This window comes from Camelus ferus, chromosome 35 (assembly GCF_009834535.1).
Source record: "Camelus ferus isolate YT-003-E chromosome 35, BCGSAC_Cfer_1.0, whole genome shotgun sequence".
Classification (NCBI taxonomy): domain Eukaryota; kingdom Metazoa; phylum Chordata; class Mammalia; order Artiodactyla; family Camelidae; genus Camelus; species Camelus ferus.
In genome coordinates this window covers 9,331,221-9,343,555 of record NC_045730.1, presented here as the reverse complement: position 1 = coordinate 9,343,555, position 12,335 = coordinate 9,331,221, and the positions used below count along the sequence as shown (strand labels likewise).

The window sequence follows — 12,335 nt, the reverse complement described above, 5'->3', positions numbered from 1 at the left end:
CACGTGAGGCCACAGAAGGAAGGTGGCCATATACAAGCCCAGAAAAGAGACCACACCAGAAGCCAGGCCTGCTGGCACCTTGATCTTGGACTTCCAGTCTCCAGAACTGCGAGAAATAAATGTCTGTAAATAAATACCCCTCAGTCTATGGTATTTTGTGGTGGCGGCCTGAACAGGCTAAGACAGTGACATCATGAAATGTTTTAACTCATATATTCAATGAGGGACAAGTGAGCAGTCCTGAGACACAACACCTGACGCCATTTCCCCAGTTTGTGAAAGTCTAGAATCTACCATGGGCGGGAAGAGGGGTTTGCCACAAGGAGTCGTATACCATCAGGACTGCGGTCCACTTGTTTCCCACAGTTTAACTATTTTTTTCTACAAGATTTACTGAGGCCCCAGGCTGACTACTAGCTAAGCAGTGGTTAAGTATCATCTGTGAGAAGCTCTTACTCTTGTTTCTCTCTTCTTTTAGGCCCATCACAGATGATTTTGTACGAATAAGAATTTGGTCCATTGAGTCACTGATCAGATTTGGGACTAGTGTAACCTGACGTTGGCTTGCCTCCCATGGCTGGAGTCCTGGTCCCTCCACTTCTCAGGGTGCCCTAAGCGTTCCCTAGGGTGTCTTCCAGTTCCCATGGCTTCTACCTCCCGAGTCCCTGTCCCACACCAGATGGATTTGTGCCCCAGAGCTGCCTTTCAAAAACTTGGGTCACAGCAAGCATTCATGAATTTAGTTGTCCTAACTGAAGACTTACGGATCACAGGAAAAAGACTGAGGGAGCACGGGAGATGAGGCCCAGCCATGGAGTTTACTCTCCTGTTTCTCTATCCTCTTTTCTCCTTATCTTTCTTTCCAGAATTCCCTAAGAACTCATTTCCCTTCAGTACAGAGAAATCAGCTGGGTACCAAGGCTTAAGCTTGCAGAAACCCTGGGTAATAAGATGCTTGTAGAACAAGGAGCCTTCCATTTGAAGGCAGTTCTGCTTGTAAATTTACAGTAAATACATACTATATAATATATATAATATGCATGGTATGGAACTGTGTTATGTATGAATATATAAAATATAATACACATTTACAAATAATCTTTTTTTCTTCTTCTTACTACATTAGGAACAATAAAGGAAATTTGGAGAGAAAAGGGATCGCTGAGTTTAGAGATAAAACTGGAGTTTGGGTCTCCTCAGATTCACTCATTCGCTTGTGGAAAGCTGTTTGGAATTTACTTCTGACTTTGTTTCTCAGGTGTAAAATGCTCTGAATCTGGAGGTAGTAATTATATAAATCATGAAATCATGTAAGTGAAGGAAAATCAGAACAACATGGCTTTGGCTTTCCAAAACTTTTAAGGCTTTCCTAAGACTATTATTAAAAAAAAATAAATAAACAGGGAGACAGAATCTAGAAATTTTATTAGATGACATTGAATTTCCTAGTTAACCTCTGCAAAGGTAAAGTCACAGTGCTATGTATTCGAATCTAACTGAACTTAGTAGAAAATGCAAAAACGTATAGTAGAATAATCATGGTCATTGACAGGGATCGTTTTAAGGATGCCATGTCTGGAACAGGCTTTATGCCTGAAAAGGTCTGACTCAGTCCCGCAGCCGGGCGCTTGAAGCGGGCTGGGGAGCCGCTCCTGGCACTGACTTTCCGGGGATCCCAGCTCCCCCGGACACCGCGCCGGCCCGGGGCGATGCCCCCAGCGCCGCGCGTCTCCCGAGCCTCGCGCGCCCCCGCCGCCACCGCCGCCCCTCCCGCACCTGCCGCCGCCGCCGCTCCCGCCGGCCGCCCCCTCCCGCACCTGCCGCTGCCGCCTCCGCCGCCCCTCCCGCACCTGCCGCTGCCGCTCCTGCTCCTGCCGCTGCCGCCGCTCCTGCCGCTGCCGCCGCTCCCGCCGCCGCCGCCGCCGCCGCCGCTCGCGCCGGCCCCCTCCGGCCGCCGCCGCTGCTCCGGCTCCTGCCGCTGCCGCCGGCCCCCTCCGGCCGCCGCCCCTCCCGCCCACGCACCGCCACTCGCGGAAGGAGCAGGCGGCGGCACGCCCGCCCCGCGCTCCTTTTAAAGCGTCGCGGGCGCGGCCGGCGGGGTGAGCTTCGCGGTGGAGAGAGCGGCGCGCCGAGCTGTGGGAGCCGCACGAGGAGCCGAGCGCCCAGGGCTGCGCTACCCAGGCCGGCGGGGCGGCGCCGTGGGCCGGGCGCTCCGGGCTCGCCGCCGCCGCAGCCGCCGCCGGCCGCGCTCCGGGACTCCCCGCCATGCGCCCCGGCTAGTGCGCCCGCCGCCGGCATGCTGCGCCCGCTGCTGCTCGCCGCCCTCTGCCTGGCCGGCCGGCTGGGGCCCGCGCGCGGCTGCCAGCTGCCCTCCGAGTGGAGACCGCTGAGCGAGGGCTGCCGCGCGGAGCTGGCCGAGACCATCGTGTACGCCAAGGTGCTGGCCCTGCACCAGGAGGTGCCCGGCCTCTACAACTACCTGCCCTGGCAGTACGAGGCCAGCGACGCGGGGCTCTTCTACTCGGCCGAGATCGAGATGCTGTGCGACCAGGCGTGGGGCAGCATGCTCGAGGTGCCGGCGGGCTCCAGGCTCAACCTCACCGGCTTGGGCTACTTCTCCTGTCACTCCCACACCGTGGTCCAGGATTACTCCTATTTCTTCTTCCTCAGGTGAGCCAGCCGCCTCGCGACCACACCACCCCCTTGGCCCCCTTGCGTGTCCAGCCAAGGTCACCTTTATCCCGGGCCGGATCAGGGACTCGCAGGGAATCCTGCCCGTGGGGATGGGCTTTCTACTTTACTCTTTTTGTATTTTTAACTTTAAAATGTGTTCATTTTCTTTAAATTTTTCTTTTTTTTTTTTAAATGAGGGAAGTAATTTTAGGTTTCTTTGTTTATATTTTTAAACAGAGGTACTGGGAATTGAACCCAGGACCTTATGCATGCTAGCATGCGCTCTACCACTGAGCTATACCCTCCCTTCTCTCCCCTTACTCTTTATTCCTTCCTACTCCTCCAGACATCTCTGCAAAGAGCCTAGGTACCTATGGCTAAACTTGGGGAAACAGGGATGATTCTTGTGCTTGGTGGACAGAAGAGGGTTTCAGGCAAAAGCTCAAGGTGGTTTCTAGCAACAAATAGCCTGGCTATTCCAAACAGCAAAGGTTTAAGGGTGGGGGAAGGAGGGGAAGGCCCTGGTCATGGTGCTTTAAAGGTAAATTAGGCAGGAGGCCTTCTCTGTTTGGAGGCTCCTGGAATCTTGTGCAGTTCTGTGAAAGCTGGTCAAGATGAAATGCTTGTGGATAAGAATTCAGGGGTTGGGTTCGAATGAAGTTTGAACTAAAGAACAGCAGGTGGAACCCTGTATTGTAAGTTGGATTTCTCTGGGAGTAGTTTTGGTTGGGTGGTGGTCCAAACAAAACCAACACACTTTGAAATCAGGCTGCTCTTGGAATCCTGGCTCTGCTCTTCCCTGTGATTTCCAGCAAGTTACTGAGCTTGTTGAGAAGCTCAAATAGCCTCACCTTCATAATGTGAGAAACCAGGTTGGTTGCGATGAAAACCCAGTAACTTCTGCGAAACACCTGGTGCAGATCAGACGCAGACTGAATAGTCCTTCTCCTCTGCCCACCTGCTTAAAAGCCAAGATCGGAATGGTGTGGAATGCAGCCCAGCTGTCCTCTTGTTTCACTCACATTAGCTCGTATCAGCTGCCAGCGGACCTCAATGCCAGGCTGTTCCAAATAGCAAAGGTTGATGGAGGAGGGGTCTGGGGTGGGGTGGTAAGACCCTGAGTCACAGCCCTGTGAAGAATGTAAGAAGTGAATTAGGGAGGAGGCCCGCTCTGATTGGATACACCTGGAATCGCGTGCGGTTCCATGGAATTTGGTCTGTGGTCAAGATGAAATGCGTGTGGATAAGAATTTAGGCGGTGGGTTCCACTGAAATTTAAAAAACAGCAGGTGAAACCCTAAATGCATTGGTTGTCTCCAGTTGAAAGGAGACAGAGAACGACTGAGAGAAACCGTGACTTGGAATCTAGCGCGTCTGTCAAGATAGTGAGTGGATCCAGAGTTGTAATGGGCAATAGCTCTGGTTTTCCCAGTCCACGGAGCAGCATTAAGGATATTTGGAATGACCATGACCTTGGTCTGCAGACTCACTTTTAGCTCTTGAGATCATGTGACTGAGAAAGAAAACAGTAAGTTCCACAGAAGGGCATTCGTAAGCTCACAGCAACACATGTTTTCCATAGTGAAGCCAGACTAAGTTTAGAATACATGGCATGCTTTGTGTTGGCTTCGGTGGTTTAGCTAGATTAAGTTGATTTTTTTTTTAATTGCTGGAGAAGTGCAGTTTCTAAATAAAGTCGGCAAAGAGTGAGACAGTACCTTCTTGATACAGAGAAACTTAGATTTTTCATGTCTTTAGGGAAAACTTTGGGAACCCAGGTAAAACTATTAAAAAGATTTGATTTTCCAAAGAAAAAAAAGAGCCGGAGTACTTAAGAAAACATTATTTTCTTTTCTGATTTTATCATGAGCTGCAGTTTTGTCCACTGGCTCTGGTGGTCAGCCAACTCTTTTCATCTTTTGCTCTGACATATTTACAAAACGTTAGGGCAGAAATGCAGAGTCAAATGGTAATCTGACAGGTTTATTTCATGGGGCTGTGTTGCCCTGACATATATTGATAACTGCATACAAATCATTTCTCTTTTCTGACACCCACTGAGAAGAGAACAGATTCCGGTCTGTGTCAACAGGAGAAGGGGGGCCGTGGAGACTCACTGGTGAGCCCCACGTGCCCCCTTTGGCCTTTGGGCTGGAGTGTAAACCAACTCCTGTCTCTCGTTTTTCCTTTTCTTTACCTTACCAACGGGCTCTCTATGCCAGGCTCTATAAAACTGTTAACTTTTACACTGCACTCACTCTGCCAGAACTTCACTTTTTTCAGTGTGATCCTTACCCACCTACAAAGTGAGGTGCCAGTGTCATCTTTTTATAGACTGTAGTACTAAAACTTAGAGAATTGAAGAAATCCCTTTCGTTTCGGACAGAAGAGATGTAGCAATGGCAGGACTTGGACCCAGGTCATTAAAACTGGCCTGCCTTTCACCAAGGAACAGGGAGCAGTCCTTCTATGAGAAGGAACACCACTTGAGAAATTGGCAAGTAGAGAAACACACATGCACACCCTCCCCGACCTCCCACCCCCAGCTTACAGTTTTGAAAACATTAAGGATGAACTCAAGCAGGATGAGGCAGAGAAACCATTAGAAATAGTAACTCCTCTGCTGAAAGCAGTGCAAGGGGGAAGCAGTGTTGTTTAAAAATAGTAACTCCTCTGCAGAGGTAGTATTGTGTAATTGGCAACATTGTCACAGTCTTCTCTGACTTGACTCCAGATGGTCCAACCCTTCCCTGTCCAGTTTACAGCTGTTTTTTTTTTCTCTTTTCCATTAGGATGGATGAAAATTATAACCTCTTGCCTCATGGAGTCAATTTCCAAGATGCCATCTTTCCTGACACTCAAGAAAACAGAAGGATGTTTTCCAGCCTTTTCCAGTTTTCCAACTGTTCCCAAGGGCAGCAGCTGGTGACTTTCTCCAGTGACTGGGAGATCCAAGAAGACAATAGGGTAAGAGCTGGCTGTGCCCTGTGCCCCAGCAAAATAGTAGAATATCTGCTTTGTATGAATTGTGTGACTTAGGAAGTCAAGCGTCATCTTCCAAAAGCCCAGACCAGAGTCACATCCTCGCCTCACTGCTCCCTCCCAGCGGTGAACAAACACTGCTTATAAACTTTGGGTTCCTGAGGCTTTACTGTTTGGCACAGGCCCCCTCACAGAGTGAGGGGACAAGATGAAGGCTGGCATATTGTGCCTCAGTTTCCTCTTCCGTAAAATGGAAATAATACTAGCACCTATGCTGCAGGGCTGATGCAGTGTGATTTAAAGGTGTAGGAAATGTACGTGTGTAAAGCCTTCAGCGTAGTGCTGTGCGGAGTACGCGCTCGATGCCTGTGAGCCACTGTGCCTCCGACCGTTATCATCACTGTTACTATCACTATTGCCGGTGTAGGGCTCTAAGGAATTTTCTAAGAGGAAAGGAAGAGTCCTCCAGGAAATGAAATAATTGTTAAATCGAACACCTCTGTGGTTCTTATGTGTAATTGTTAAGACACAGAGGTACAGGATGATTAAGGTAATTGTGGAACATAAGGGTCGGGATAATTTTGGGTGTGAAAATTTAAAAGGGGTCTTTCAGCCTGGGGAAGATGCCAGAGTTGCGGGAACGTTTTGAGGACTGTCACTTCCCCAAAGCAGTGGCATGGCCACAACTGAGCTGGGGTGATTATGGCACCAGGTCAGGGGAGGCGGTGGCCCAGTCTGCCCTGTGAGATGTCTTCAGGGCTGCACAACAGAGTGCTAGAGAGAGTCCTGTTGTAGGGGTGTGGCTGTCCCCTGGGACAGGGACTTCGTTTATGGGTTCGTGAACCAACTTGCACGTTGCGTGGCTGCTGCTTTTCATGGGAGATGTCAGTCTCTTGCCCAGTGGGTTGGCATCAGGTAGCGGCCTCGTGCTTCCGAGCATCCTGATGTGCCCAGGGCTCCCTGGCACCTGGAGACCCTCTTCACGTTCTTTGCACAGAAGCTGTTTTCATCGTAGGCAGGTGCGTCCACCTGAGAACTGTTGAATCTTACTTCCTTGACATCACCAAGGGTTCCTTCCGTAGGCCCACCCTACTGACAGAGCTCTAGGCTCTTCTCGCTCCTCCTCCATGGTTTGCTAGAATTTTTTCCTATATTTTACTCCCAACATGGTTCCAAGCACCTGTGGGTTTTTCCCACCCTTTTAGTCTGTACCAGCACCCACTCCGCACTGAACTGGACCTACTGGGTGTGAGGCTGAGCATCCCCAGCCTGAGTCAGACCTGAGCAGATTCCAGAGAACATCTTTTTAGTCTAGGTCCTTTGATTCTCCATTTGGTGAGAGTTTTAGTTACACTTGGTAACAATAGATTTATATCAGGGGATCAGATGTTGTTCCAAAAATACCTCATAGCTCAGCCCCCAAACTCTTTAGCTGCGTAACTGATTAGCTCTGTGGTCACATAATGAAGCTATTAGCGTTTCCCTGGAATTAGATTTTCCTATCATTAGAAGAAAATAGAACAATGGGGCCGTGGAGAATTGTTCCAATGCGAAGGCAGTCCTATTTCTGGTGATCAGATGTTGATCTTGGGGAGAATTCCTTTTCCCTTTCATCACCCTGGTCCCTTAGATAACAAGAGGGTGAGCTGCTGCATTGCTCTTAAAGTCAGAAGCTTTGGGAGGAAGAAAATGAATTCTTCCAGATGGCTGAGCTGCCGCAGAGCTGAGTTTAGGTGTTGGAGCTTGATGGACCTCGCAGTTTTCCACACCTTGGCTCCTTCCGTCTCTATCTCCTGCCCACTCAGGTAGGTACCACACCAGAGCTCCGTGAAATTCGCTAGTTTGAGAATTTAGGATGAGACTAAAACTAAGTTGGCTTTCTGGTGAATTTCAGCTTTTACATTTTATGATGCTTTTGGAGACATTTTTACAACCTCTAGAGTAATGGAAGTAGTTGTGAATTGAAGATCTCAGAGTTGGATGAAAAGCTGTTGACAATTACTTACTCCTTTCTTCAAGAAAACAAAAAAAAAAAGCCAAATTCTCAGCTTTTTCTGTGTGAAGGTTGAGCACCCAATTTTCTCTCCTGCCTGGGGTAAATGCATCATGCTGCGTCGGAAGCAGTCTGTGTTGCTGGGTGGTGGGTCCTCAGTCAGGAGGGACCAGAGGAGCTGTCCATGCCACCTTTTTATTCTGCTCGGAGCAGCGGTAAACTCCTGGTAGTCGGAACGCGTGTTCAAGATCGTTAGGAATGGCCTTGGATGTTGCACAGTTGCACGGCTTTCTCATCTTACATACGTGTTTAGATGATGAGACGTCCTGGAGGAACATGTGATGAGTTGTCCTTTCCACTCTTGCTGCTCCTGTTCTTCTGAGCCACCAGTCAGCTTCCACCGTGGCTCTAGGCAGTGGTTGTGAAGGGCGCATTTCATTCTTTTCACTGATAGCATTGCGTGAGTCTGGGACTCTAGAGTTCATCCAGAGGCTAAGAAATGGACTCGAGGGAAAATCTTATGTAGGGAAACTTTTAGTGATGCACACCCAGGGCGACCTGCAACTCCGTCCTCAGCAGCCAGACCCTCCCGTCCTCCAGTGCCATCCTCAAACATCCCACCCCCACCTCCGTAAGTAGAAACAATCTTGCTTTCAAAAGTTGCCAGGAAGTCAACAGCATTACAGAGCGTTGAGCATCTCTTGGGTTCTGCATCATGGTGTTAATGGGACCTTGGGGGATGTCTTTGGCAAGTTAAGAGCATCCATCCCGTTTACTGGCAGGGATCTCTCCACACCAGCCAGGAACATTTCCCTTCTTTTCTTCCTTGCTGGATGAGCGTAACAATCAAAACAGAAGTTGGCTGTTTTCTTCTCTCTGCAAGGACTGTCCTCCAGGACCGAGACCCAGACTGACCCACGCTTACATCAGTCTGTCCTGGAATGTCAGGGGATTGAAATAAAATCTGTGAAAGGCCTGGTGCCATCGTTCTCTTTACCCTTTTTGGAGTCGGGAAGGATGGTGGGGAAGCTGTCATCCTCTCAGCTGCATCAGAAGGGATGTAAACTTTTCTTCGGAAGATGGAGATTGGCTCTGTCACTTTCCAGAGGAGTGACCTTGGTTAAGGCCCTTAATTTCTTACAACTTCAGTATGAAATGGGGCTAAAAACATATAAACTGTCACAGGTTGTTGTAAGGGCCTAATTGGAGCGTATGTTTGAAAGCACTTTGCATTTACAAGGGTTTATGACTGTAAATTGATAATTAGAAAATTTGGCTTTAAAACAGAATATGTCACTTTAAAAAGCATCCTCCTTCCCGGCGAAAAGGCGGAGTGGTGGTGATGGGATGTGTTGGAGGTGGGAACAGATGATGGAAAAGCTATCTTGATGTTGTAATTCATTCAAAGGAATTGACTGGGTTCCGGCAAGGGAGCACTTCTTTTTTTTTTTTCTTTTTCTTTTTTTTAGATTATTCACTTTACTTTTATTTTCTTAACATTTTTTATTGAGTTATAGTCATTTTACAGTGTTGTGTCAAATTCCAGTGTAGAGCACAATTTTTCAGTTATACATGAACATACATATATTCATTGTCACTTTTTTTTTTTGCTGTGAGCTACCGCAAGATCTTGTATATATTTTCCCTTCTATACAGTATAATCTTGATGTATTTTATTCTACATTTTGAAATCCCAGTCTGTCCCTTCCCACCCCAAGGGGGCACTTCTTTAAAATATTTACTGAATTATAAACAGGTCGCGCAGTCACATGAGCTTCAAAATCTAAAAGTATAAAATGGTGGTAGAGTTTCCTCTCCCACTTCGAACACTGATCCACCCATTTCCCAGCCACTCTCCAAACAAGGAGCCACTGTTAAGTTTCTTGTAAACATTTGATGAGTATTTTCACCCAACAGATAACTGAAACATGATTCCTGTCACTTACTGCCAGTGGCACAGCACGATGCCCGCTTCTCTCTGCCCAGCCTGCTTTATTCCCAAGGGAATCTGGAAGTGTTTTCCGTATCGATGCTTTAAATGGCTGCATAGTTTTCTCTTGGGTGGATGTCTCACAATACACATCAAGTCTCCTGTTGGTAGGTGGTTAGGTTGTCTCCAATCCATTGCTATTGCAGCGTGCAGATGTGTATGACACACTGCCTCGTACTGTGGGATTGCTGAGTCCAGTCTTGAGCAGATACTTTAAGTGCCCACCGTGAGGCACCTAATGGGTTAGATACTAGAGCTTCAATGTTGGGCAAAAGACAGGGTGCCTGATCTCATACATTTTACAATCCTAGTGATGGTGGTTGACATAATCCAAAGACCACAATAATGACTTTATAGTTTTTAATAGACACAAGTGCTCCAAGGAAAAGAAAAAATAATCAGGCAGTCTGACCTAGACTTAGGGGTAAAGCCTTTTCTCTTGAATTGATACTGGAGCTAAGATCTGCTGAATGAGGAGGTATCCTAGTTAGTGTTGGGGTAACAGGGAGATGGAAGCAATCCATTGAAGAAGAATCTGTGCAAAGGCCCTGTGGCAGCAGGGTACGTGGTGCCTTTGAGGAGATTGGAAAAAGCCCCTGTGGCTGGGGAAAAAGGAATAAATGAGAAGAATGAGTGAAGAGCCAGACTATGCAGGGATGGAGAGATTCTGGTGAGGACTGGACTTTGTTCTAACAGTAATGGGAAACCTTTGATGTTTTGAAAGCACAGGGTAATGTGATCAAATTCACGTTTTGAAAAATACCAAACTGACAGGAGTAGGGAAGTGTATATTGGAGGGGATGTAGGTGATACGGTGGGAATGGGCAGTGGTGTAGAAGGCACCAGATAAGTGTTGGGTTAGGGTGTAGGCAGTGGGGATGGAGCAATAGAGGCAAATTTGAGCAAAATTGGAAGATACTTAGGAAGTAAAATCAGCAGATGTTAATGATGGTTTGCATTTGGGTGGTAAAGGAGGTAGGAGGGTCAAAGATACCACCTGTGCTCCTGGCTGACTACACGCCAGGACCAACACTGATGAATGGGAATGGGACAGGTTTGGTAGGAGAATTCGTGGGTCTAGTGGTGGCCATACTGAGTTGAGGAGTCTGAGCCATCATGTGAGATCTGGAATAGGTGCTTGGAACACTAACTCTGGAGGTTTCAGAAGAGCTCTGGGTAGAAGATACACCTTTGGACTGACCAATAACTTGGTGTCAGCTGAAACTGGGTATGATGAGCTTTCCAAGGGAGAGGGCACGGAGCAAGAGTGGAAGCCGTAGGGTAGCACTGAGTCCTGCAGCGTGCTAACACCGGCGAAGAAGGAGCAGGCAGAGAGGCACGAGGAAAACCAGGAGCTCAAGGGCACAGAATGTCTCCGGAAGGATGAGTGATCGGCAGAGCCAGAAGCTGTGGAGAAGTCAAGTAAGGTGAGGACTGTAAAAGTAACCACAGAACTTCGGTGGCAAAGAAGAGGACAGTTCCATCGAGTGAGAGAGTAGAATCTAGGTTGCAGGGGTGCGAGCAGAGGGTGGGACGAGAGGATGTGGCGATGGAAGGGGGCTGGCAACCCTATCGGGGCGTTTGGTTGTGGAGGGTTGAATACAGATACATCTGCAGGTCAAGGGGGCAGAACGGTTGAGGGAGGGGTTTTTCATTTTATTTAAAGATGGCAGCAATCCTGTTCAAACCATCTTGGTCCCTGTTTTCCTACTTGTCAGATGCTGTCTTCCCAAGTAGACTGAACTGTTCAGGGGCAGGGCGATGTATTTTATTCACTGTTGTGTATTTGGTGCATTTTTATGGTGTCTTAACCCATCTGTTGAATGAATTCTCTCTCATCCAGAGAGCTCTGAGGCCTTAGTAAGCAGAGGCCTCCTCTCAGAGAAGCCCGCGCGGTGACTTGGACACGATCAGTTAGGCATGGACTTGACTTTTGGCCTCGCTGGCCATTTGACCTTTGGGAAATCCCTTCACTGGGATTGGGCCTTGGACACTACATTCGTCATGGGACGTCCAGGATAGGCATTAACAGTACCTTGATGAGGGTTTCAGGAGATGATGTGTATAAAAACAGCAGCTGCTGCAAGTCTCTGACGCACAGTAGGTGTACAAAAAGTGGTAACTGTCAACTGTTAAATGGGGGGAACACATTATTGGGGGTCTCTGGAGGAGATCCAGGTCTGGTTGTCCCCGTCATCCCTGGGTGGGACTCAAGGATCTGGCTGTGCCATGTGCTAAAAAAGACCCGTAGAAGAATCCGAGATGCTGAAAGGGCAAAGCCGCACAGGATCCCCCACCCACCCCCACCCAGTTAGTTAGGCAGTGATGCAGGTGGATGGAAACCCACCGTGGGCCCAGCTGCTCAGAAGAGGGGGGCACCTTTGCTGGTGGGTCAGTGCCAAGGGCACCCTGGGACCCCCAAGAGCTGCGTGTATTTCTCGTCCCTGTGCTCTCACAGAGGCGCTGGGCAACAGGATGCCGTGCTCCTGTTGTGCCACTTGGAATGCCATTTCCCAGACTGGCTGCACTTTTCTACTTGGCTACTTAACTCATGTCTTGGAGGCATTTTTCAAACACCTGGCATCGAAGTGAATGGCAGTGCCAGCTGTGGGATCAGTTTCCTCATCTAACAAAATAGGATAATAATAGACCCTACTTCCCAGGGCTGTTCGGAGTTAGTGTTCATGTACTTAATTC

The 12,335-nt window shown here is 48.5% G+C and overlaps 2 protein-coding genes across 2 annotated transcripts in view; one reads left to right on the top strand and one right to left on the bottom strand.

The window, feature by feature from the left end:
• The window catches only part of LOC116661439, a 76,648-nt gene extending 74,357 nt beyond the window's left edge, over positions 1 to 2,291 (bottom strand). Inside the window, exon 1 of the mRNA XM_032473567.1 lies at positions 1,851 to 2,291. Coding sequence (XP_032329458.1) covers positions 1,851 to 2,267 — 417 coding nt within the window. The 5' untranslated portion in view covers positions 2,268 to 2,291. The remainder of the gene's footprint in view (positions 1 to 1,850) is intronic.
• The window catches only part of CCDC3 (coiled-coil domain containing 3), a 57,982-nt gene continuing 47,669 nt past the window's right edge, over positions 2,023 to 12,335 (top strand). Inside the window, exons 1-2 of the mRNA XM_006174194.3 lie at positions 2,023 to 2,670; positions 5,466 to 5,640. Coding sequence (XP_006174256.2) covers positions 2,297 to 2,670; positions 5,466 to 5,640 — 549 coding nt within the window. The 5' untranslated portion in view covers positions 2,023 to 2,296. The remainder of the gene's footprint in view (positions 2,671 to 5,465; positions 5,641 to 12,335) is intronic.